The sequence below is a fragment of the Sycon ciliatum genome, chromosome 1 (genome assembly GCF_964019385.1).
Source record: "Sycon ciliatum chromosome 1, ocSycCili1.1, whole genome shotgun sequence".
Classification (NCBI taxonomy): domain Eukaryota; kingdom Metazoa; phylum Porifera; class Calcarea; order Leucosolenida; family Sycettidae; genus Sycon; species Sycon ciliatum.
Window position 1 is genome coordinate 65681193 of NC_088643.1, and position 26746 is coordinate 65707938.

At 48.6% G+C, this 26746-nt stretch overlaps 3 protein-coding genes across 3 annotated transcripts; 2 read left to right on the forward strand and 1 right to left on the reverse strand.

Moving 5' to 3' along the window:
• The first annotated feature begins 6450 nt into the window (after window positions 1-6450).
• Window positions 6451-11908, forward strand: LOC135804916 (1-phosphatidylinositol 4,5-bisphosphate phosphodiesterase beta-4-like). The gene is made up of 2 exons (XM_065318892.1): window positions 6451-6589; window positions 6753-11908. Exon 2 carries the CDS (start codon window positions 7089-7091, stop codon window positions 11082-11084), a length of 3996 nt encoding a protein of 1331 aa, XP_065174964.1. The 5' UTR covers window positions 6451-6589; window positions 6753-7088; the 3' UTR covers window positions 11085-11908.
• A 318-nt stretch (window positions 11909-12226) lies between these two features.
• On the reverse strand, window positions 12227-23048 carry LOC135804917 (octanoyl-[acyl-carrier-protein]:protein N-octanoyltransferase LIPT2, mitochondrial-like). Its single transcript, XM_065318893.1, has 6 exons — window positions 22749-23048; window positions 17513-17629; window positions 17252-17332; window positions 16271-16400; window positions 14525-14665; window positions 12227-13187 (listed from the first exon to the last, which is right to left on the reverse strand). Exons 1-6 carry the CDS (start codon window positions 22890-22892, stop codon window positions 13090-13092), a joined length of 711 nt encoding a protein of 236 aa, XP_065174965.1. The 5' UTR covers window positions 22893-23048; the 3' UTR covers window positions 12227-13089.
• A 434-nt stretch (window positions 23049-23482) lies between these two features.
• LOC135807067 (small ribosomal subunit protein uS10-like) lies at window positions 23483-26155 on the forward strand. Its single transcript, XM_065321149.1, has 2 exons — window positions 23483-23596; window positions 25838-26155. The coding sequence occupies exons 1-2, from the start codon at window positions 23503-23505 to the stop codon at window positions 26092-26094; spliced, it is 351 nt and encodes a 116-aa protein (XP_065177221.1). The 5' UTR covers window positions 23483-23502; the 3' UTR covers window positions 26095-26155.
• Window positions 26156-26746: the final 591 nt, after the last annotated feature.

Consider the following 26746-nt stretch of genomic DNA (forward strand, 5'->3'; position numbering starts at 1 on the left):
CTGGCATGTTTACCCATAATGCACCTATCAAGACAATCGTTAGCTGCAGGCTTCCCACTGCACTCTCAGTTCCAGGCTGATCGAGTCATATCCTTGAACAGTGAAAACTATTATTACTAGTGTTTTTAAAACTATTACTTGCACAGATGTACATGTACATTGTAGTACCGTGTAGTACCATGTATACGCCCGTCGCAAGAGAAGCACGCAAATCTGCAAATGCACTGGATGTGCACCCACAGATTTTCTCTTAATTACGTTATACTATAGCAACGATAGCGAACAAGATCTGAATCAGTGAATGAGACAGTACGGAGGATTAGCAAGACGAAATTCGCGTTCGCGTTCGCAAACATTTTTCAGTTAGCGAACTGGATTGCGAACTTTTGAATTTTTCGTTCGGAAAAGTAGTCGGGCAGTCATAAATTTACCACGCTGTACTCTCTGTACACAATGTACGTCGTGTCAACGTCATGCATGTGCGAATTCTGTTTGCTAATCCTTCTCATAACGCGAATTCCGTCACTGAGTTCGACTTTCCTTGGAGAGCGAACGCGAACGCGAATTTCGTCTTGCTAATCCTCCGTAGTAACTATGTTACTTAGAAGTAAGACTTGTGCCAGATAACTGTCTAATCCACACGTACAACTGGCGAAGCCATGTGAATCGACCACCACTGCACACCTGGTCTACAGCATACGGAGTACATCAGCATAAAACGGCCAAGACAGCATTGTACTAGTACAAGTGATGTAGATGAAAACTGGTTTACCAGTTTTGGATTATATCATAAGTGATGTAGATGTACAAGTACCGGTACAGGTTAGAATCATGATTCAGTCAGTGCTACTGTGGCGATTTGCTTTCAATCCACAAACTCCTTGACATAATATCTACTACTATCTGACAACGGGTAACCAGCAGCTTTCGGCCTGTTTATCAATTAAGTAATTCCACCTCCACCAAACGCGCTCTCTGGCCGACCTCACACACCAGCAACATGACTCCAAGCACCGGTAGTAGTGTGTTAGTTGTAGATACTAACAGTAACAAAATTTAATTGTTTTCCTCCATACAGTGCTGTTTAGACCACTATCGCTGTATGGAGGAAAAACGATTAATTTTGTCAGTAAATCTACAACTTGGAGTCACTGTTGCTGGTGGGTGAGGTCGGCCAGAGAGCGCGTTTGGTGGAGGTGGAATTACTGTACTGTATTACTATCTGACAATACTGCAATAGTACAACATGTACTTCAGTACACTCAATCTGCGGACAGAACTGTTTCGTCCTTTGTGGACTCGTCAGCGCAGCACAGAGGAAATGAGGCCGAACTTCAGTACTTCAGTACTTCAGTACAGTACATGTACTTCAGTACTTCAGTACATGTACTTCAGTACATGTAGTAATCACCAGAATAGATTGTCGGCCTGGGGCCTGGGGGAATACTAGTATGTACGTAGCATACACTGATTTGCAAGGGCAGCAAAACTCTGTACACGGCCATGTACTAATCCGAGTAATCGGTCTGAAAACCCCAGGCCCGACCAGAGTTCATGGACAACTCCGCAAGCTTTGTACAATGACGTTGGTGGCGGTGTTTACGAACCTGGTTCTCACAAAGTTCACAACCAAACATATCAATCTTTGACAGTAGAGTAGTAGCGGTCTTGTACCCGTCAAGGTTTCTCTTGTGAGCCGTGACAGCTGATTCGGAGTTCTCCAGAGAGGCAGATCTGGTGCAGTACATGATTGTACTCACCAAATCATCTTGTTGGGTGATCCCTTCAGGCTTCATGCCAAACTGATCAACTGAGTTAGCGTCATTGACACCGTTGACAAGTCAAGTTTGGCCTCGTGGCATCTTGTCTCACCAACACTGGAAGTTGACAGATGTGTGCACAACGTACTTATGTAGGTGGTGTCGCAAAGTAGGACACAGCCGGGATACCTTTCTGGGATCGACGGACTAGGCCCGCGTTGAGCAAACCAGGCAGCATAAAAACAGGAAAGGAGCCGATAGTATCAGTGATATCAATCTATCGACTATCGATCCTGATTGACTGAGGAAATCCGCTTGACACTTGACGCCTTGGCTTAGTCCAGCTGGCAACAATACATAATATTATGTACTTCTACATGTCTGTTTGAGAGAGAACTTGATGCAGGATTGCATTTGCACCGTGTTTTGCATTCCTTCCTAAGAAGAGGCAGACATGCAGGCCTAATAGAAATAGTTTAAAAAACATGTTTGAGGATAACAGCAGGCTCTCAGCACAGTGTGTCCTCACCTGCTGTTTCTATCCTCAAACATGTTACTTGCTACATATTAAATCCGGCATTGTACAAGTACATGTCGCACTAACTGATACCAGTGGGTAGTACCACTGCTAGTGCAGTAGCAACACCCTGTGCCAACCGTGACTACATACCATGATACATTAGTATCATTACAAATACAAGAAGGAACAGTACAAATCGTCGTGTTATCTACGGGCAATGTGCAGATACAGTGTACATACTACTCCCTGATTACAATCACTATCATTACGTCATGGTCACAATCCTCAACTACATGTACATGTACAATGTACCTTGCTATATGCCCGTACACAGGTACATGTACATACATGTAATTACTAATAATTGTAGAAGCAGACTTCATCTGATTTTCCAGAATGTCCAACTCAAAACTGCTGGGCTGGCCTCTTATCTGCAATAGTCCCTGCTCGTACCGTCCTTTACAATAATTGTTTACCAAGTATTCAAAAGTAAACGGATTAGTTCCGCCTTCACCACATGACTGTGCTCTCTGGAACTGATTGGCATTGATGAACAGGTGGAAAGCTGCATATGTTCTTTTTAAAAAAGTATTCAAAGTATTCGTTCATTACAAAATATTATTATTATACACTTTCAAGTTTCAATATTCTTGCAACCTACATACCGTAATTGTAAGGTAAGTCCTTAGCATACTACATGCACATTTAGCCATACTATTAGTCTCTGACTGCATGCAGTACCTGTTATTTCAATGGTTTTTCGTCATCCCCGCTTTTACCGAGCCACAGAAGTACTAAAACGGTTACATTGTAGGTGCGTGGAGACCATGCCATGTACCAGCGACAAGTACAAAGTAGATCAACCACGCGACCATCTCGCTCGCTCAGTCCGACTGTCAAGAATAGGTTTCGCCGTGTGACCTGAAATACGTTGAGTGGGCTGAGCGCCAAGTAATAGTTATATTACACACTACGTACTAGACTGTAGTTACTGCGTTCTGCTCGCCAGGAGCGTAGACGTCCAGGATCATCGATTTCTTTGAGGAAGTAACTTTTTTTCTGGTGTGAAGAGAGCACTACCGGTGTTATGTGGGACAAGCCATGTCAACGTCAAGTACATTTTAGTCAGTGCTACGAGTGTAGTACAGCATGCAGTGGCATAGTAACAAGGACGAGATGAGGTAGATTTTGACAAAGGAAAACGAAGTGCACAACTGCTACCGGTACATTGTAGATCTACTGATGTCTTTCCTCCAGAACAGCCAGAGGAGGAATACAGCCATGTTCGTCACACTTGCACTGTAGCACTGCACGATCGGATTGCTCTACATCTGCTATGGCCAGTCAGTGAGAGCGCACTTAGTCCCTCAGCTCGCACTTCATCGAAGTTGCAAAAATAATCACAAAAAACAGCAACACCTGGCTGTACTGTACTGTAGAGTGTAGTGTAGGTAGTGAGCGTAAGGCCAGGACGGCAGGACCTAGCTTAGCTGGCATGTAGATTACTAATACTAGTAGTCTAGGGAGTTCAGTCACGTGACAAATCAGCTGAAAACAGCCTTCACGCGGGTCACGTACATTAGCATGGTAGCGGTGGCACCATGGACTTCGCTGCAGTTTTCGTCGAACTGCTTTGTCCTGCTTTCTTTTTCAAAATTGAAAGTTGGTGCGTTTTATAGCTGAGGTCTTCCTGCTCGTTTTGGTGCCGCACTTGCTTGGGCAACTGTAGTTTGAGCTTTTTGTTGTGAGGAGTGTAGTTTTCAATTGGATTTTTCATCCGGTTGGAGGGAGTACACGGCCAGGAAACACCCACCATCGTGTTCAGCGACCTCAAATTATGTAGAATAGTGCTTTCTTCTCGAGCTGGGGGATCGCTCTTCATCGCGCTTTCAAGACTTTCACCTCCTGGTCGCCCAAAATGAATGAATTTCTGGACCCAATATGTTCAAGCGTAGGAGTGTAGGAGTGTTTCAGATGATTTGTTGGCCTTAGTGAAAGATTGCACCTGACGGAGACTTTCGCTATTGTGACAAAAGTGAGCTATGATTAATTTTTGAATTCGACTCGTCGCCTTGAAACCAGAAAGAAATTGCTATGGAGTGGTGCTCTGACATGAATCGCGTCAGTGATTGGATTGAATCGCGTCAGTGATTGGATTGTACGCATATTTCACTATTGTGCATTTTACATGTAAAATGTACATGTACATGATTGATCAACTGTGTGACAGCCGCAGTAAAGTTGGGCATCTGAAGATCAAACTTTTGTATTTATTATTTGTACATGTATAATACAACCATAGCCATCAGTGCTCACTTCAATTTCATAGTAATGGAACTCGTGTTCAATGGATTTAGCATTGTTGCTATGGTGGTTGCTACGGGCGCCACGCTTGTTCTCATTGGTCATCGCTGGCCGAAATATTATATTTTGATCAATATTAGGACTAACCAACCTGTATTGCACCTATATTACACCTATATTGCACCTACAAGCCAGATTTCATAGCATTCTGACAATATTGTAATGTTGCTAAGCGTTTGCTAGGCTTTCCGGAAAACCCTGTTGGTGCCACAGCAGTATGGCATTCCGCATACATCATGATGAAGGTTGGCGTATGACTTTGACGCCTCATATCTCTGGTATCCTTCAAGATTTTTCAACCAAATTTTCTGTGCTATCTCCTGTACTGTAGTTCTTCCCGAAAACAAACAGTTTTCTTGGTTTACTACGAAAGAAAAAAATACGGTGATATCCCTACTACTAGTACATGATTGATTGTATTTTAAAAATATTGTAGCAGAAACCAAACACACCACGTGCTCCGGTCGGGATCAGATCAGACCAGAGCAGGATTGATGATCGATGAGGTTGACTACTCATTGCTACAGTCAGTACTGAGTCCTAGTCACCTGGTCACTCCTACTAGTCCTAGTCAGACACACAACACACATGATTGTATTCATTCGGATCAGTACGGCCTGTGGCCAAAGCCTTGTTATTATATATTGGCAAAGGCGTGCCATGCCGGCGGTAGATCTACATAGCCATAGGTCCATTAAATATTTCTAGTATTAGGAGTCAAATGTTTCCGCTGAGGTCAGGGTACCGGGTAGACAGCCAACTACAAAGTACAATGCAAGTGCACCACCATTCCGAGCTGTAGTGTAGGGTCTTTTTTACCATGCTTACCATGTTTACTGGCTTCCGCTGACGCAACGACGTGTTGTTACGTCGATGCGAAAGGACGAGAATCTGTGATCAGCGGGTTCTCCTTTCTACAACTAAGAATATTCCCTCCCTCGAGCTCGCTGTAGCCTGGCTGCGCCAAGACTGCAAGAGGCGAGTAAAAGTACATGTAATGATTATGTGGACTGTAGGCTACTACTAGCCTTTCGTAGGTTGCGCTCCAGCGCTGGTACCGGTAGTGGCAGTGCTAATGCTGCTCGACCTTTCATTCACTTGCTGGAACTAACTTCAAGCCAAAATAAAAATAAAAAAGCAAACGAGACTTGTACGTCGTTTGACCGTATGGTGGCCACTTGCACTCACGGGTCACCTTGGTCACTCTCGGTGTCGATGCTATGATCGCGGCGCTGATCCTACGACTCAGTACGAGTAGATCTACGAGGCTATGTGACAGTATGTCTGTGGCCTGTGCGCGTTCTGATCCGTCAGCCTAGCCCGGGTCCTGAACTGTGTCAGTGTTCTGGTGTTCCGCTGCTGCTTCTGCTTCCCTGCCACACTGGCACTTGCACTGGCACTGCAGTACTGGCACTGCACTGGGTGCACTTCAGCGCAGGCATGCCATGTGTAGTCCTAGGCGGTGTCCGATACCCTGTATACCACGTATACGACATGCTGCACACAAAAGCCACACATGCTAGCTGCCGTATACGCGTAACGAACGGTTTTGTAGATCACACAAGCTGGAGATGTCTGCAAGTGAAAAAAGAGTGGGACAGCCACTCGACTCACTGGCTCAGTGCAGTTGACGGGGAGTGCAGGGGTGACATACTGCCTTTTACTGGCATTCCAGCTACTGACTGGCTAGTAGTAGTAGTAGTACTAAAAGTGGCTGCAAAGAAAACATGAGGGTGACACGGACACAGACCCTGTGACAGTCACCGATCTGCCACGCTACGCAGCGGGGCCCGGGAATCGACAGCATCCGCATGCACTGAGTGTGAAAGCATTTTAGGAGAAATTTCGCTCTTCTTCACTCAGTCTCTACCACACGCATAGTTGTGAATATTGTAGCCGCGTGAGTCTTGGTGGGGAGTGGGGAGCAATCTCTCTCAGCCACCAGGTAAGGAGCTAAATAACGCACTGAACTGTGACCTGTGCGTGTGTTTATGCTAACACAGAGAAGCCGCTGCGAATGCTGTTTTTAGCCGTGTTCATTCACTCGCCTCGTTGAAGGTAGTCCACTGGAAGAGTACGGATTGTTTTTTTGTCCGTGTTTTCCACAGACAACGCTGCCTGGCTCGGTCACAGTGGCTGGCTGGCCTGGCAGGCGCGACCAAGCCCCAGTGTGTCAAACCCGGATCACACCCAACACGTAACGTCGTTGTCACATTTCACAGGACCTTCACGCAGTCGGCTTTTGGAAAAGCGAACGAAGTCCAACTCGAGTAAGGTCACTCTCTTGCTCAGGTCCTGCACCGCTGCTGTGCCACACGGACCAGGTCAGAAGACCTAGCCATTGAGTGGCGTGGAAAATCCGGGAATCGTCTTGGTCCCACACCACAAGCTCAACAGGAGTCCACGCCACAACAGTCAACAGCACAGCGCGGCGTCGACTCATCATGGCAGGTGCAACACCTCAGACGTTTCGCTTGAAGCCCAATCCCCCCGTGCCATCACAGAAGCTACAGGAGGGTTTCAAATTCCGGCGCTGGGATGACGACGAGGTTGAATGCACAGTGAGGGTCGACGAGACGGGCCTGATCATGTCGATTTTGTTCGAGCGGCGGGAGGGAGTACCAATCTATCTGAGTGAGCTGTCGGACGTGCGTACAGGTCGCTACGCAAGGCCACCGAAAGACCATAAGCTAGTGGATGCGCTGATTGCCAACGCCGGTGTGTCGTCGTTTGACGAGATCGGCGTGACAATAGTGTACGGCACCAACCTGATTGACGTGAGCTTCCTGTGCCTAGCCGCGTACAGCAAGAAAGATGCGGTGCAGTTCAGCACGGACATACAAAAGCTCATGTACAACAACGTGGGTGTGTATATCAGTGAGCAGGTGACCTTACTTCGCGAGCACGCCAGGCTCCGCACGCTGCGGCATCCGGAGAAGAATGGCATAGCTGCCAAGCACATCCAGACGATCTTCGCCATGAAGAACGGCGACGAGTTTCGCGCCGCCATGGAAGCTGTGGGCTGGGATGTGCGCAAGACCGACTACGTGCCGTTTGAGCTGTTCACACTGGAGGCATTCTTGCAGCTGTACGAAAGACTCGTGCCGACGCCGTACGTTGACGACGTCTTCAAGAAAATCGTGCCGGGAAAGAGCCGTAAACCGTACACGTCCGCCAAAGAGTTCAAGATATTTCTGAATGAGTTCCATCGTGATCCGCGCCTCAACGAGATCTTGTTCAAGCACAAGACGGTGGAGGACGCCGAGCAGATCATCCGCACCATGGAGCCAAAGCGCGACTATGCCGACAAATGCCAGCTGACAAAGGAGGGCCTGCTGACGTTCCTGCGCTCCAAGGAGAACGCCATCATCCACCTGTCTCGCTTCGGCCTGCACCAGGACATGGAGCAGCCGCTGTGCCACTACTACATCAACTCCTCGCACAACACCTACCTGACCGGGCACCAGCTGACGGGCAAGGCCACCGTCGAGATCTACCGGCAAGTGCTGCTGACGGGCTGCCGCTGCATCGAGCTGGACTGCTGGGACGGGGCTGACGGCGAGCCGGTGATCACTCACGGAAAAACTATGGTAAACAACATTCCGTTTGTCGACGTGGTGGAGGCCATCAACGAAACTGCCTTCAAGGTCACCGACTTTCCCGTCATCCTCTCGTTCGAAAACCACTGCCGCTTCCGACAGCAACGCAAAATGGTCCACTACCTGCGAACAATTCTGACCGACAAGCTAATACTGGAGCCGCTCGAAGACTACCCGATAAAGCCTGGACTGCCACTGCCACCGCCCAGCAGGCTGCGCGGCAAGATTATCTGCAAGAACAAGCTGATCGTGCCCAGGGACAAGAAGGATGACGACAGAATGGGAACGCTGCCAAGACGCGGCGTGCTGGAGAGAGACGACACTCTCTCGAGTGCCGTTGTTGTCGGAGCAGTCTGTCCGCGCAGGGACACAGCGTCCGATGGTGACGGTCTGAGTACAACTAGCTCGCTGAAGTCACCAGTCAAGGAGGAATCTCAAGATGGCGCGGGGGATGCTGCTTCAGCACCGAGGCTTCCTCCCGTCACTGAAGTCAGCTCGGCTGACGATGGTACACGTGATTCAATGGCAACATCTCCGACGGAGAGTGACAATGCCAGCATCCCGAGCACGTCCACTGGAGATCAAACACCAGCAAAGCGCACAGGATCATACGATTCCGGCTATGCAACTACATCAACGAATGGAAAGACTGCTGACAGCGTGGCCACTGATGTTGCTTCCCCGGATGAGCCAGGGCAAGCAAGCAGTGAGCAAGTGGAACCTTGTGCAGCAGCAGCTACAGATTTGTCTACAGCAGCAGCAGCAACTGAGAATAGTGAACTCGCTAATGGAAGTGAAACTGGCGCTACTGCTGCAGGTGCTGGTGGTGTAATCGGTGCTGGTGCTGCCACGGCTACAGCTCCTTCAACTGAATTGCAGCCAGTGACAACTGCCTGGACAGATTTGGACATGCCATCCCTGGTCAACTATGCCGAACCAATCAAGTTCAGATCGTTTGGTGAGTCCGAGGAAAACAACAAGCACTACCAGATGTCATCGTTTCCGGAGACTGGTGGCGTGCGGCTCGTCCTGGATTTCCCCAAGCAGTACATCAAGTACACCCAGCGACAAAACACCCGCATCTATCCAAAAGGCACCCGCGTGGATTCGTCCAACTACCAGCCGCAGGTCTTCTGGAACGTCGGCTGTCAGATGGTGTCGCTGAACTTCCAGACCCTGGACTTGCCCATGCAGCTGAACCTTGGCAAGTTTGACTACAATGGCATGTGTGGGTACCTGCTGAAGCCCGAGGTCATGCGCCGCTCCGACCGCGATTTTGACCCGTTTGCCGAGTCGCCTATCCAGAACATCGTCGCCGCCACCATCACGGTGCAGATTCTCGCCGGCCACCTGATCTCTAACGCCAAGGAGCAGGTGCGCGTGGAGGTGGACATGTACGGCATACCGGCCGATACCGTGCGCAGGCGCTTCAAGACCAGGTACGTGCCGAATGATGTCACGGTGATCTTTCCCAATCAGCCGTTTGAGTTCAAGAAGGTCATCCTGCCGGACCTGGCCATGCTGCGCCTGGGTGTGGTGGACTCGCAGGGCACGCTGCTGGGTATGCGCGTCCTGCCGCTGGACGGTTTGGAGCCCGGCTTCCGCTACGTGCACTTGAACAACGAGCGCAACCAGAGCCTGTCGCTGGCGTCCCTGTTCGTTCACATCAAGGTGTCCGAGTACATCCCGGAAGAGATGCAGGACTTTGCGATGGGCCTGATGGACCCGATCAAGTACCAGCGTGAACGCCACCAGGCAGCACTGAGCGCCATGACCGACGATGACCTCATGGACGCTGGCAACCCTAACGATCCCGGTGCACGTCGCACCAGCGACCCATTGGGCAACGCGGCAGCAGCAGCGGCGGCTGCGGACGCCCAAGCTGCGGCTGGAGTGCGGGCGCCCGTGCACAAGCGCCAGTCCATGCCAGCCACCCAGCTGGCTGGTGACCCATCCTCTCCAGCTCAGCGGGGAGCTCGGCCGCCCGGCAGTGCAGAGCATGGCCGATCTCAGTCACTGGTACCGACCGGCAAGGGACCGATATCCTTGCAACCGCAACCACAGCAACCCGCCAACGGCAAGAAGTTTTGCCTTCAGGTCCCGAAAGCAGCCACGGGTCGAGACATCCTCACTTCAAAGGAGGCGGCAAAGGAGCTGAAGAAACTCAACAAGGACATTTCCTCCCTCCGTAAGAAGTTTCTCAAGTCCCACGCTTCGCTAACGAAGGCACAGGCGTCGGAGCTCAAGAAGCAGTCAGGAAAGGGTGACGCCGGACTTGCAGCCAGTCTGAAAGAAACGCACGAGCAGGCCATGGTTCAGCTGGCACAGCGGGCCATCGAGGAAGAAGGGGCGCTTGTGCTGAAGCTGCTGCCGCTGTTCTTTGCCTGGGTTGGCAAAGCAATGGCTGCACGCCACGCAGGCGAGCTCAAGCAGTTCGACGAATGCTTCAAGCGTGAGGTGGCAGCACTGGCGGCACGAACCCAGAAGACAAACACGCAACAGAGCCAGAACTACAGGGAGGAACAGAAGAAGAAGGTCACCGACAAAGAAGAGCTACAGCGCAAGATCCGCGAGTACCGCAACAAGATCGTCGAGAACTCAGTGAGCGAGCGCCAAGAAGCCGATCGTGTGCGGATGGCCGAGCTCTCCAATCTGGAGAAGGCACAGAGCGAGTCCGTCACCGACGTGAAGGCGGCAGAGGACCTGGAGCTTGACCGGGTCAGGAAGGTGTACGAAACGCGCACGGCTACATGCACGGGCCCCAACGGGCTAGAGATGTACGTCAGCATAGCACTGGAAGACAAAGGTCTCATCATTGTCTCGCTGTCCGAACTGCCTTGACGTGGCAGTCGTGCCTGTAAACCAGCTGTGCACCCTTACATGGACAACGTCGTGCAGAAGCGAAGTGCGACTGGGAAAGGCGTAGAGCTTTGTATCACGCGCAGAGGTACCCGGACAAACTGCTCACTGCCCGCGTAGAAACAGAGTTGCCCTCACAGGGACAAGTGAACTAGCTGGTTTTGTCGTGATCGTTCCACCAATACCGAGGATAGTTTCTGTGTTGCTGCTAACAGCTACTGCTATTTTCTCTACCATTGGTGAAAATAATGTTTCTTTGGCAACTACTGCAGCTAATCAATATGGGGCTGGGCCTATTTCTAATGATAGTCTTTGTTTAGCTTGTACAGTTGACGCAGGACTTTCACAGCCTTCACACCAATCACTGCACCTCCCGCATGCACTGTCTTCACGGAACGAGGCAACGTTGCACTATCTAATAATTATTATAATTATGTTAGTGCCTTTGTTCAGATGTATTTCTTGCCTCTTGGCTCTGCGAAAGCCATGTTAACATGTTTCTCGGATCTAACCGCACTAGATGGGAACCGACTCTAATAGTAATAGATATGCGCTTAAAACCGTAATAGCTAGTATACTGATTTAGCAGGTGGGGGCACTCTAGCACGCTTTATGCTGATCACATCATTTGCCGGCCCCTGCACTGGGAAAATGCTCCCTACTAATTTTAGTATTTACATGTTTGCCATAGAATCTGATAGCTCTCAGGTTTTTTATTGCCAACTGATCATTCTTGACACATAATAACAGCGCACGTGTCCTTGTCAATCTGCGATTAGAAATTCAACATGGTATTTGAACCGAGAGCACCGCGGCGTGACTGTGAGGGTGTGCGCAAGGAAGGCGGAAATGCGCGCACTGCACTGTGTTTTCTCTGGCCAGCACTGTGTGTTGTGATCGGGGAGCATTGAAGATGAGTTGAAATTCCGGTACATGCACCTCAATTTGACAAAGTACAGTGTGGGATGAATGTGGGCACAAGCTATGCGGTCGAGTCCACCAACTAACCAGATTCTGAACAGTAAGACGTGCACAATCTAGCAATTTGCTTTTACCATTTCACGGGGTCATGCAAGCATGCCTGCACCGCCTGCATCTTCCAGCCGTGTTTGTCAGACAGTCACTGAAAAGATACCAGTTGCACTGAGCATGTGGTAGCATCAGCTCATTGCTCTTAGTGGTGTCACATGATAAGATGAGAATCTGATAAGGAGAAGGCAAAAAAATAAGTCAACATAGAATATTAAGATACGCCAGTTCACAATTGGGTTGGATCAGTAGTGATTCTGAGCTTCATGGCATTCGGATTCGTGCAAATCACCAGAAAATGGATAAATCCCAGTGGGAGAGGAATAGCTGCAGAGTTAAGTCAGCCACGAGGGCAGCAGCACTGCGCCATATTGTTACCGGCGTGGACAGGCGACAGGAGCAAACATCACGCTGGCTGTCTGGCTTATCATCGTTGCACAGATGTGCTCATGACTTGGTAGCCTTGCATACCCACTACTGGCGCTGTAATGCGTGGTAATGATCCGGGGTGAGTACCAATCACTGTACTCGCCACACACAGCGTGTTCAACAGCACTACAGACTGTGGCGGCGCTGTAGAGACGTCCAAAGAACGCTGGGGAGTTGAGTCCACAGGAAAATTGTTGTTCTGATTTCTCGCCTTGCTCAGCGAAGTGTTGGCGCTGATAACTGTCCAAGCAGATGCCCAGCAGGTGGCAATGCTGACATGACGCCAAGCTGCTTTTTACCAACAGAGATGGCATGCGCCACATCGGAAGTCATCAGTTTGGCACACTCAGATGGCAGCAAGCTTAACATGGTGCAGGTACTCATGACCAGGTCAAGTTGGTGTAGTAATGCTTGCCAGTGCACACCATCCAGGACCTAGCCTACCCTAGCATGAGGTATGATCAGGCTTGCTGCAATGGCACTATGGGACGGACATGAATAAAAAAATTTAAAGACCGGCCAGCTGTGATCAGGAATTCTTGCCTGAATCGTCATCTTTGATGAGCTGGCATTGGAAGACACTCTTGAAGGACGATAGGAACGGCTCCATGGCATCCTCAATGGTGACTACACATTCAAGATGTACAAAAAAAAGGAATCACAGAAAGACATGCACTGACATTTGGGCATACTTGACTGAGTTACAGGACAGGATTCTAACTGGAGGTTGCATTGAGCAACCAACAGTGCTGCTGGGCGAATGAACACAATGACATTCAGGGGCGTGCTTGGCGAGGGGCACAGGGGGCAAGTGCACCCCCACAATATTTCGACCGGAGTTTTGAAAAGTCACCAATGTATTGCGGAAAGCCTGACCTCGCGAGAGCACATCCACAGATGAGGTGCTGAAGCTGTTCTTTCGACACTCTCCTCGCCGAATCCTGTCCAGATACGTCAACTAGTGTGACGATTGTTCTTAGCTGTACGCGTGAAATGCGTGTTTGCATCGGCCTGCCTGGCACAGTGCCGTCGACGGATTGGTTTTTAAACATTTGTAAAGTTTTCATCCTTTTTTTGAAAAAAATTGATAATAATATTATCAATTGTTTCATATTATGATGCTGTACTGTGTTCATTCTTGATGACAGTCATTATAATCTTTGTAACAGTAATAATGACGTCACATGTAAAAATATCTGATGATGTCACCGGTACAACCTTTTGAAAATTGCTGTTGTCTGGAAGTGGTGCAGCCCCCTGGAAGGGGAGCCGAGCACGCCCCTGACATTGTCACGAAGGAACAAGGGAATTCCAAGAAGCACCGACCCACAGCTGACTGACACTGGAGTAAGGTATCCAGTGGCAAGAGCACAGTGCTGCTCAAGGCAGTCCGATCGAGCCAGTCAATGCCACGCCGGGCATTGTGCTGCCCCAGGCCTGCGAACACTGAGATGATGAACTGGTGCAGGGCGCAAACTTAAGTAACTAGCACGATCGGATTCCGTTGAGCAGCACTGTACGTGAAACCCAGTGTGTGCAGTTTCCCTATGGATGTCTGCCGTGGCAAACCTACTGGCTTACATCATAGGTAATGGAGATAACTGGCGGAAAGTAGCATAGTGCGAGGTGGAGATAACTGGCGGAAAGTAGCATAGTGCGAGGTGATGGAGATAACTGGCGGAAAGTAGCATAGTGCGTACGGCTGACAGCTGAGAGCTGAGAGCTATACTTGTGCAGAAGCAGCAGCAGACCTGCGTGTACGCATTGCACCACAAATATGATGTAATCCAGGAATTTTGCTGCGACGACAATTCACTGGAGGTGCGTACTCGGGTCGAACGGAAACAAGGAAATCAACATATACAAGTGTGCAAAGAAAACTGGGGGCAGTGTTAGCCAGAGCACTGCAAATACACTACACAATATCAGTGCAGAAAAAGCACTTTTAAAAAGCAGTGACTGACCTTCTTTGCCAGTGAGCTCGGTGAGAGACGTAACGCCCTTGCCATGTAGGCCACACGGGACAATGTTAGTGAACCACTTCAAGTCGGTGTTGCAGTTCAATGCTAGACCATGCATGGTCACATAGCGAGTCGACTGTATGCCTGCAACAAGGGACATGTGAATAGAATGCATTCTTAGAATCCAAGACATTGTAGAGCAGTATATTGCTAAGACCATATGCAGGGGTGTGGGTGTATATGCAGGGGTGTGGGTGTATATGCAGGGTGTGGGTGTATATGCAGGGGTGTGGGTGTATATGCAGGGGTGTGGGTGTATATGCAGGGGTGTGGGTGTATATGCAGGGGTGTGGGTGTATATGCAGGGGTGTGGGTGTATATGCAGGGGTGTGGGTGTATGTGCAGGGGTGTGGGTGTATATGCAGGGGTGTGGGTGTATGTGCAGGGGTGTGGGTGTATATGCAGGGGTGTGGGTGTATGTGCAGGGGTGTGGGTGTATATGCAGGGGTGTGGGTGTATATGCAGGGGTGTGGGTGTATATGCAGGGGTGTGGGTGTATATGCAGGGGTGTGGGTGTATATGCAGGGGTGTGGGTGTATATGCAGGGGTGTGGGTGTATATGCAGGGGTGTGGGTGTATATGCAGGGGTGTGGGTGTATATGCAGGGGTGTGGGTGTATGTGCAGGGGTGTGGGTGTATGTGCAGGGGTGTGGGTGTATGTGCAGGGGTGTGGGTGTATATGCAGGGGTGTGGGTGTATGTGCAGGGGTGTGGGTGTATATGCAGGGGTGTGGGTGTATATGCAGGGGTGTGGGTGTATGTGCAGGGGTGTGGGTGTATATGCAGGGGTGTGGGTGTATGTGCAGGGGTGTGGGTGTATATGCAGGGGTGTGGGTGTATGTGCAGGGGTGTGGGTGTATATGCAGGGGTGTGGGTGTATATGCAGGGGTGTGGGTATATATGCAGGGGTGTGGGTGTATATGCAGGGGTGTGGGTGTATATGCAGGGGTGTGGGTGTATATGCAGGGGTGTGGGTGTATATGCAGGGGTGTGGGTGTATATGCAGGGGTGTGGGTGTATATGCAGGGGTGTGGGTGTATATGCAGGGGTGTGGGTGTATATGCAGGGGTGTGGGTGTATATGCAGGGGTGTGGGTGTATATGCAGGGGTGTGGGTGTATATGCAGGGGTGTGGGTGTATATGCAGGGGTGTGGGTGTATATGCAGGGGTGTGGGTGTATGTGCAGGGGTGTGGGTGCATATGCAGGGGTGTGGGTGTATATGCAGGGGTGTGGGTGTATATGCAGGGGTGTGGGTGTATGTGCAGGGGTGTGGGTGTATATGCAGGGGTGTGGGTGTATGTGCAGGGGTGTGGGTGTATATGCAGGGGTGTGGGTGTATATGCAGGAGTGTGGGTGTATATGCAGGGGTGTGGGTGTATGTGCAGGGGTGTGGGTGTATATGCAGGGGTGTCGTGTGGGTGAGGACTACTGTAAAGTGAGAAACTTTCGCTAGAGATTAAATTTCGCTATTTTCACGACTATCACACATTCGCGAATATAAATCGCCGCAAACCTCTTCGTGCATTGATTGTAGACAGTACAAGATCCGACTGAAGAGATAGAGTCGCAAAAGTTTCTCATCGTGAACCAGCCCAATTTATGAAAACGCTAAATTTGCTCGCCGCGAAAGTTTGTCGTTTTACAGTAAGCAGTCCACGCAAACACATGCCTGCACCGGCTGGAACCTACCCATGGCACAGACTTTGTTGTTGCCGACCCAGATGCCAGTGTCCGGAGTGCGACGAGTCTCCACACCGAACTTGCGGCACGTCTCGATGATGACCTCCTCCAGCGTGTGTACGTACCACTTGAGACTTGGCTGTGTGGATGCAGGCATGGTCAGCAGCAGGGAGAACCAAGCGAATCAGTACAGTATGTATGCAGGCATGCATGCATGGTCGACAGCAGAGATCAAGCATGAAGGAACATTCAGCTCAGTGTATGACTGGGACACTGTTTGAGACTCAGAACATGCTCAAGCAGGGCGCGAAACAACGGTCGGACATCGGACAATTTCCGACCGTTTACGGTCAGTTTCTGGATGTTTTGTACATATCCGGACAAAGTGTCCGCGCAGTTTTTTGCAAAGTACAAAAAGAAAAGGCGCATCAATCCTTTGTCTCATAGTCATTAGTGATGTCGTCTGGCAAGAGAAAGCCAAGCACCGCTGATGCGGGTGTTCCTCTTGGAAAGAAGCCCAGAGGAGTCAAGACGACCACTTGTGACAAGTGGGTCGCCGAGTATGATAGGGAGCTTTCAACTTCTGTTTGGCTGAGCTATGAGCGCAGTCCCTCAGATCGTAGCATTGTCGAAAATTCGAAGTGTAAGATGTGTCCCCGTTTTGTTGATAAAATTCGCAGCAGCAAGAATATTTCTGACTCCTTCGTCGTGATAACATTTCGATGGTATTAATTCTACATTGAACATTGTGTGATTTGATGTGAAAATTTGCATGTCCGGATATGTCCGGCCATTGTGTCAGGGCACATTTTAATCCTTAGCGCATGCCCTGCTCAAGCACACACACACATAATCAAGCTGCCTGCGTATGCTGGCCAAATCCATGCACAAGGTCTTCGGCGTGAAGGTCGTTGGTGTGGATGTGTGCCAACAATAACTTCGGAGCTGACAGGGTAACAGCGAGCAGAAAGTCACTACGCTCTGACATACCTTGAATTGATGTAGGTTGAAGATGGGATAACAGACCAGCTGCCCAGGACCGTGGAAAGTGATCAGACCACCACGGTCAACCTAGGCAAACGACAATCATAAATCAAAGCAAACCTAATCATCTTCAGCAATGACTCTAATATCTATCACTATCACTATCATAATTATCGTAATGGTACGGTGTATTCTTTTCGTGACACAGCTAAGCCAGGCAGGAGTACAGTTCTCACCACAAGAGACAAATTCAGACCACTGACCAACCTGGAAGTAGTCAGCGCCGATGTCCTTGAAGCGATTGCGCAACTGCTCATTGTCCAGATCCTTAGCTCGCCGACCGTTGGTGTAAACTGGATTGTGCTCACACAGCAGTAGAGTATTCTATGCAGCAGCAGCAGCAGAAGCAGCGGTGGTGGCAGCAGCAGCGGTGGTGGCAGAAGCAGCAGTAGCATCAGTAGGTGGATTCAAATAAGAAACAGGGTGTCTTCAAAAACACTGGATGTAAGAACTATAAATCCTATGCCAATGCAACAAATTACAACATCCCGAGCTGACTTTAAAATACTAAGGACACTAAAAAAAGTTACATGCATTGGAAGTATGCAGTGCTTTCAGTACGTCCTGTAGGGATGAAATCCCTCCCCTCTCCTTAAAAAAAAAAAGCAGTTAAAGGGGAAGTTAAGGCAAAAATTAAAATTTCACCAGTTGTAGTCTTCGGGGTGCTGAGTCGAATGGTCTTGGTCCGAGAAAGCTGAGACGCTCCCTTCCTACTTGAATCCCAATCGAACTCGCGCACTTCCACCGAAACTGGGTGACTGCGCCCTACTAGATGGGGATTTGTATGCAAAATGTCACTAAAAGCGCCGTTCTGTTCTTATAAAAGCACGGATGACCGCGATTGGCCCATGTGTTGTAGTCTTTTGGATGCTGAGTCGACTGGTTTTGGTCCGAAAAGGCTGCGATGCAGCGTTCCTCCTTTATTCCCAATCGAACATGGTTGAACAAGCGGTCACGTGCTCCTGCGTACACCAGTCACCTGGTCACCGTGCCTGCAGGGTACAACTTACTAGCCTGTTTGACCTTTTTTGGGTGCAGTCCTGTCACTCGAGTTGAACTCGAGTTGAACCTTGGTGTGAAAGTTGTCGCCTGCTGGCGTGGTGACCAGGTGATTTGGGCACCCAGGAGCACGTGACCACTTGTTCAACCATGTTCGATTGGGAATAAAGGAGGAACGCTGCATCGCAGCCTTTTCGGACCAAAACCAGTCGACTCAGCGTCCAAAAGACTACAACATATGGGCCAATCGCGGTCATCCGTGCTTTTATAAGAACGAAACGGCGCTTTTAGTGACATTTTGCATACAAATCCCCATCTAGTAGGGCGCAGTCACCCAGTTTCGGTGGAAGTGCGCGAGTTCGATTGGGATTCAAGTAGGAAGGGAGCGTCTCAGCTTTCTCGGACCAAGACCATTCGACTCAGCACCCTGAAGACTACAACTGGCGAAATTTTAATTCCCGTAGCTATGCAGAAGACGTTACTTCAGTAACGTCTGGCGCTAGCCAGGGTCCACACAGCTTTAATTTGGTATGAAGACTACAACTGGTGAAATTTTAATTCCCGTAGCTATGCAGAAGACGTTACTTCAGTAACGTCTGGCGCTAGCCAGGGTCCACACAGCTTTAATTCCCGTAGCTATGCAGAAGACGTTACTTCAGTAACGTCTGGCGCTAGCCAGGGTCCACACAGCTTTAATTTGGTGTTTGTTTGTTTGTTTGTTTGTTTGTGTCACGCCTGGCGCTATCCCGTATCTGTCCCATACTGTACCGTACCAGCAAAGACAGCTGGCCACAATATTTTTGTTTGTGCCATCGACATGCCTGGCGCTATCCCGTACCTGTCCCGTACCATCAAGAGTACGGTACCATCAAGAGAATGAGTATATATGCGAAGTGTATCGGGGGAATGCATTCAGTGCAGTAACATTTTGTGTGGATTTGTGTGCGAGGCCGAGATCCCACTAGCAGGCTGGCTGGGCCGCCTGTCGACCAGCCCGGGAATCGCATGTAGGCCGATAGCATAACAATTATAACGTATATACAGTCATGTAGATGTATAGCAGGGTGTCATTTTCTGGAAAGAAATACGAAGTAGGGAGACGAGTAAATGCAATCAGAATTGATGTTAGTTGCCGTCAGTATACTTCGAAGTAATAATAAGAAGAAGAAGAACGCCCGTGATCGGCAGAATCAGCGCCGGTCCCAGGAAACGTCAGGACAGACATCCCGTCGAGTCCAGAACGCCCGTGATAGGCAGAGTCAGCGCCGGTCCCATAGCTATGCAGAAGACGTTACTTCAGTATCTCATTGAAACGTTTTTGCAATACAATGATGCAGCCAATCTAAGGAAAAAGCATTTCCATCAGTTCTAACAACATACAAGATGAGCTAGGCAACAAAGCATAGCGCAGGGCCCCGAGCTTCCAAGCTCTCTCGTTTGGTATTTGTTTGTTTGTGTGTTTGTTTGTTTGTTTGTGTCACGCCTGGCGCTATCCCGTATCTGACGGCAAAAAAAGCATAGGGATGTTATAAATTTTTCAATTCTCCTATTTTTTTTCAGGCATATCCTGGGATTCGAACCCGCACTATCGCCCTACATGCATTCCCCTATACACTTCGCATTCATACCCATTCTTCCAAGGTGCTTCACGTTATGATCTTGCGTTTGAAAGCCCTATTTGAATATTGCGGGCAGCTGTATGTGGCCAGCTGTGTTTGATGGTACGGTACGGGAGACGGTGTCGTATTACCCTCGATCGTACCTGTCCCGTACCTACCCTACCGTACCGTACCATCAAAGACGGCTGGCCACAATGCATATTCAAATAGGGCTTTCAAATGCAAGATCATAATGTGAAGCAACTTGGAAGAATTAGTATGTATGCGAAGTGTATCGGGGGATGTATGCAGGGCGCGCGATAGTGCGGGTTCAAACCCCAGGTTATGTCTTAAAAAAAAGGAATTGTTTAAAGACCGGGGGATGCATGCAGGGCGCGATAGTGCGGATTCGAATCCCAGGTTATGTCTTAAAAAAAAGAAATTTTTTAAAGAATTTATAACATCCCTATGCTTTTTTTGTCTAGGTCATCAAGGCAAAAAAGCATAGCGTAGGGCCCTGAGCTTCCAAGCTCTCTCGTTTTTGCCTTAACTTCCCCTTTAATACGGTGGAGTATAGGTCTACCCTTGCTAGCATATAGCCCCGGGGTTTCAACGGCTTCGTCTTATAACGAGCTTTATCTTGCACATTTGTCTGCTGTTTTACATCATTCATATTGTATCTGCCTCAGAAATGATGTTTCCTCATTATAAGACAATGCCCCCCCCCCCCCCCCCCCCAGACTCCTGTACAAGACAGCCTGTTAGACAACAATTTTTTCCATCGCACCCCTATGCAAGACAACATGAAACATCGATCAAGTTACCTAGAAAGAAACAAATCCAAAGAAATCGTGTTTTCAGACTTCACGCCAAGTTGCTGGCAGCGAAGATTGAGCCATCCGGGCAAATTCGCAGCTCATAGCCATTTGTTTTTTGTCTTGTAATGAGGGGATCAAACCTGTGGGACAGCTGAAGGCGACGTTATATACAAACGAGTTATCTCTTAGGTTGCATTCGCACACGGTACAAAACCACTTGCATATGTGTCATGTTCTTTGAAGTGCCCATAGAAACAGTCACAAAAAGTGAAAAATCACATGTATGTAGAAAGCAATCCTGGAGCCGCTTTGAAGGCAAGTGGTAGGTGTCCCATCTGCGAAAGCGTACAGTACGTGAAGCCAGTTTGGCGCAAAAATTCAATTCGCCTCGCCTCGCCATGGATATCTGGTCACGTGGGCCACTTTTTATGCGCATGGCACGCAACTGCATTTCCTGCGCGAATGCATACTTGTTGCAAGTGGCTTGTACGAGGACTTCCACGCGAGTTTTCGTACTGTGTGTGAATGCAGCCTTATCCGGACTTGCATGTACGACTGCTGAATGGATTTCGTTCGGGGATTTCGGATTGTTGTCTACTAATGAGGTTTGTCCTGTAACCGATGACGTGCTGACTACGGTACACCTGTACCTCTAGAAATGAATAACACAGAAGAAGGTGCATGCTCCGCACTGGACGCTTCACAGCTTTGTTTCCTGCTCAGATTTGCATGACTGACTGGTGACTCTCTTCACGGCCCACCCTCCCATGCCCTCTGGTTTTCTGCTGTGCCGCATCATGCCGAGGCACATCTCTATTTCCTTCTCTGTATCCTCAGAACGAACACTCAATATCAAATCTCTTCAGCTTTAACCTTAAAAAATACTGTTGTCTCGTATTAAAGCCTGTCTTATATAGAAGACTGTTTTGAATACAAGCCTGATTTTCAAGATCCATATATATTATATCGGCCCATAAGCCTGGTTTTAGTGTTGACATACATAGAAATACATGGTTTGAATAGCAGCCTGATGTGAACAGAAACCTAGCCCTGACATCCGCTTCCACAGGAATAAGCCCAGCTTTAATACGTGACATTACGGCAAATGGAATATAAAGAGGGGAGTCAATCTCGTTCACCAGGCTCATCCTGCCAGTGCGGCTCACCCAGCCCACTCGGCTCTCAAAAGACGTGGCAGGGTCACTCACCTTGCCGCCAACATCAAGATGCGGCCATGGGTCACTCACCCTGCTGCCAGTAAACATAATACTCACTGCAAGCCTGGCAAACAGTGATTGACAAACCACTCCTATCCCTGCAACCAAGAGTAGATAAACAAGAGTGTGCAACTCGCGGATGGTTGGCCCATGGCGGAAAGTTTTGTTAACGTAATCTTTTCTACGACGCATGCACTGCGAATCTTTTGGGAAGTCTTGCCTCGTGCACTTGGCCGGGCTTTACATTACAAGGCCGGTGTCCAGCACGTGGTCTCACACTGCTCTGCGGCAAAAGGCGCGTGCTCTGTCATGTTTTCTGAAAAAGGTGACATCAACAAAAATTCCGCCGTGGGCCGGGGTATCTGCAGATTGTGCAGAAGAGATGCGGAGTTGCACACTCTTGTTTATCTACTCTTGCCGCAACTCAATGCACTTGAACGTGCAGCGTAAACCCTCTATCAACTGGTACTGCACTCGTTGGGGGTTTCATAAATTAAATACGCAATTCGACAGTTTGTTTCGTCAGTATGAACCCCCGGTTGAAACTGGCCTGAAATATTTGTTATTTACTCAATAAATCAGCTCTATCAGTGGTTAGATGCTTGTGAAAATCAAGAAATTGCCTGTTCATATTCTTGATTTCCTTTCTAACCTTGACAATGTCTACGACATGCCTCTTATTGGCGATGGTGCCATCGTGAGAATAAAGAATTCAAATGCATAAGCTCTTGTTGACTGTCAACAACTAATTATCTAGCTTGCTAGCAAGAAGAGAATATTTCATTTCGGGCCTGATATGATGATGTCTTACCTGTGTTTTCGTGTCACATGCACTGCTCTGTCCCATTTCTCCAATCACTTTGTTCACCATCGACTCCTGGATGCCTAGCGCCTGATCATAGTTGATTCTTGCTAAGTTCCTGATCAGCACCATAGGTCTCGTCGCGCTTGCCATCGCCTAAATAATAACTGTGCAGTTCCCCGATTCGAAACTTAGTCTTTAGAGCTGTGTCTATTTTCTAACACCTGGGTCCAGCCACGGCCACTCCAAACAACACGTGCTTTTCAAAGGCAGATCAGGCCGACAAAAATCCTCACAACATACACAACACTGAACCATGTGAACGGCCCCTACACAGCCCTCGACAGTCTTCAAAATCAAAGACTACGTACAGTAGTCAGTAGGATCCACGTGCACCGTTCGAAACGAGAGTCGCGACGTCGAGAGACCTCGACATGACACGAAGGCAAAGCCTCGTTGGCTGCATGCAGATCACGTGGCACGTATGTAACCATGACAATCATGATTGTCAGAGCACTGAGCATGATCATATATGAGTACGTGAGTGCAGTGCATGCAGTGACCTGGTGACCAGTGACTGGCGCCATGGCGTGCGAGTTTGCAGCTTGTGGCTTTCTCCTTCCTCTTTGACTTGGTGTATTTTCGCAACTCAGTGCCAGTGGAAGCAACGATGGTAAATAATTCTTTGCTGGAAGAGGAGATACCTCATTGGAGCGTTTCCTGAGCAAGGTAGTTTTCCCTCTTGTGTCAATTATAGGCTCAAATGAAACCCGACAAGGGCGTTGGTGGTGACGAGCCCCAGATTCACAGAATCAGGATCACCCTTTCTTCTCGAAATGTCCGCAGCCTCGAAAAAGGTGAGAGTCAGTGCATGTCGAACTAAAACCGGTTCTAGAATTCTGCCATCGAGCAAGAGAAGGGTGGTGGTGGATCCTACGCCTAGGCTACGGAACACTCTCAGTGAACTGCAGAGGGCAAGTGTCAGTGGTGTCCATTCCCGTGTGTTAGCCCTGCAGCGGCACTGGCACACCTCGCAGTGTCCCTACAGCCAGTACAGGCTGCTAGTATAGTAGACCCTACCGGTAGTTACTAAGTAGTTTAGTCTCTAGCATGGCTAGGCTTAGATGCTACCACTCCCTGCCCCGGACAAACGCACCAGAAACATCAGCTGAAATTCTCATCAAAGCAATCACGGTGACCACTGACAGACTTTTTCAACTGATTTCCACTGGTCTTGTGTGGGTGTGAGCGTACTAGTACACTCCACTTTGCTCAGGGTGTACAGACTTCACTGTTAGCCATATCACATTCATCTCTCACAAAATCATAGTCCACTACCCACAACGGTCATCATGTTGGTTATCCTGGAAAGCTCCTGACAAGAGGAACACCATGAATCCAAGCTCGATTCCGTGAGATGCGCTGGACCAGCGATGCAAGCCGGCAAAGGCGTTTCTGAGCGCACCTGAGAGTTTTCTCTTCCATCTGAATTTTTTTGAATTTATCAACCATCCATGTTCGATACATGTATATTCCGTCGGTAATGGGTTAATCTTGGAGCATTACAATAATAGCACCGTAGCAAACATGTCAGTGCCGGGCTGCAGGTAGGATAGGCATTAGTTTCTACTGGGCTGTAATGGTTGCCGCTCTGTTCAGCATCAGTAGGGCTGTGTATTTCCAAAGCCGGGAGCAAGCTTGGAAATGAATGCTACATTATCGGAAGCAGATTGCCATAACAGCATACCGTATATTCTCTATTATAAGCACAGGTATCCATTACTAGCACAGTCTCTAATACTAGCACACTGTGAGCACTTTTCGAAACATTATAAGCACAGTCTCTATTATTAGCACGGTCTTGGTGGAAATCGATGCTGCATGCATGATATCTAGCATGTATTTCTTCTTGCTCTGTATGGATATATAAGCACGGTCTCCAATATAAGCACGGGGTAGAGGGTTCGATACATGTATATTCCGTCGGTAATGGGTTAATCTTGGAGCATTACAATAATAGCACCGTAGCAAACATGTCAGTGCCGGGCTGCAGGTAGGATAGGCATTAGTTTCTACTGGGCTGTAATGGTTGCCGCTCTGTTCAGCATCAGTAGGGCTGTGTATTTCCAAAGCCGGGAGCAAGCTTGGAAATGAATGCTACATTATCGGAAGCAGATTGCCATAACAGCATACCGTATATTCTCTATTATAAGCACAGGTATCCATTACTAGCACAGTCTCTAATACTAGCACACTGTGAGCACCTTTCGAAACATTATAAGCACAGTCTCTATTATTAGCACGGTCTTGGTGGAAATCGATGCTGCATGCATGATATCTAGCATGTATTTCTTCTTGCTCTGTATGGATATATAAGCACGGTCTCCAATATAAGCGCGGTCTCCAATATAAGCACGGGGTAGAGGGCTGTTGAAAAAATATAAGCACGGCGCTTATAATAGAGAATATACGGTATGATCTAACACCATCTCAATGTGACCTGTTGTGCCGTGACCTAGACAGCACACCCAGCTCTAGTTACTTATCTATGGTGGGGGGTCAAAAAGGTGACCTGGCATTTGCGCTGAATTTTCCTAGATCGACAGCATGGCAAAACTCGGCCACTGGTCATTTGGTGAAAAAACTACATAAAGAGGAGCGCATTATTGTGAAACGTGCCATTGTGTTTATCCACAAAAAGGCGAAATTGCTTATTGAATGAGTTTCTCTTCTTATGTTCGTGTCAACTTTAGAGTTGCTAGTGAGACTGATTGTGTAGTCTTTTTCATATACCATGCTATGTGGTCAAGAGCCATGGCAGTTGTCCAATTCTCTCTCTCACACACACACACACACACACACATCGATCCATGTGGCTTGTTTCATACTGGTACCTGGCACGTTTGCCCTCATCTGGTGTGCAAATATCAAGTTGTGGCGATAAAAAAAGAGGCATGTTTCCCTGAGCCCCCGACCTGCACCAAGTATTACTTGTACGTGGGTGGTTGGTGTGTGTGTGTGTTATACTCATAAACGTACAATCTATATCTGACCGAATATGTCAACGGTATGTTTTGCTTGTTCTGTGTCCGCTGCAGTGTGCGGTGATCTGATCCGTGGTGCTAAGGAGAAGCAGCTGCGCGTCAAGGGACCAGTGCGCATGCCCACCAAGAACCTGAAGATCACCACCCGCAAGACACCCAACGGTGAGGGTAGTAAGACCTGGGATCGCTATGAGATGCGCATCCACAAGCGCCTCATCGACCTGCACTCGCCGTCTGAGATCGTCAAGCAGATCACTTCCATCTCTATTGAGCCCGGTGTCGAGGTCGAGGTTACCATCGCTGACCAGTAAACACATTGTTGATGTAGAGTTCTATATTTTCTAGGAACTAATATACTCTTCAATCCATCAACCTCCTCCTGTACTGTGGGCCTAATGTGTTGATAATTCCACAAGTTAGCTAAGGAACTAGGCTGAAGCTGCAACTCGGATGAAGCCATGAAAGTTGATGAAACTCTGAGTTACAGCTTACATTAATTCCATTGCTAACTTGTCTTTTTGGCTCTGCCTTCGTGGCACTGAGCACATTTCGCAAGGGTTTAGCAACATAGCTTGAACTTGATAACTGAATGGGATTTTCTTCTTCGGTTGTCAGCTTGAAAGTTGCTGCCATATAGCACCTGTTTTTTCCCGCACAAATCCATGCAGTCGCACACAGAGCAGTTGCGTGCCTTGCACGATCAGGACATGCCCAAAACATCCTGGTTTGCAGGCCCACTCGCGCGATCGCACCACTAGCTAAACAGAAATAGTACAGGCAGTTGCACGGTCTTGAGGTTATGCACTATTGGTACATTAGAGTCGCGCCCCAACAATGCCAGTCTGAAATGCTAAGAGCGCCACAGCCTAAAATGAAGAGCGGCAGTATTGGTTTTCCGGCGGCTTTTGAGATACATATGATCCAGTACGAATTGTTTCGAAGAACGTGCTATAGCTTATACCA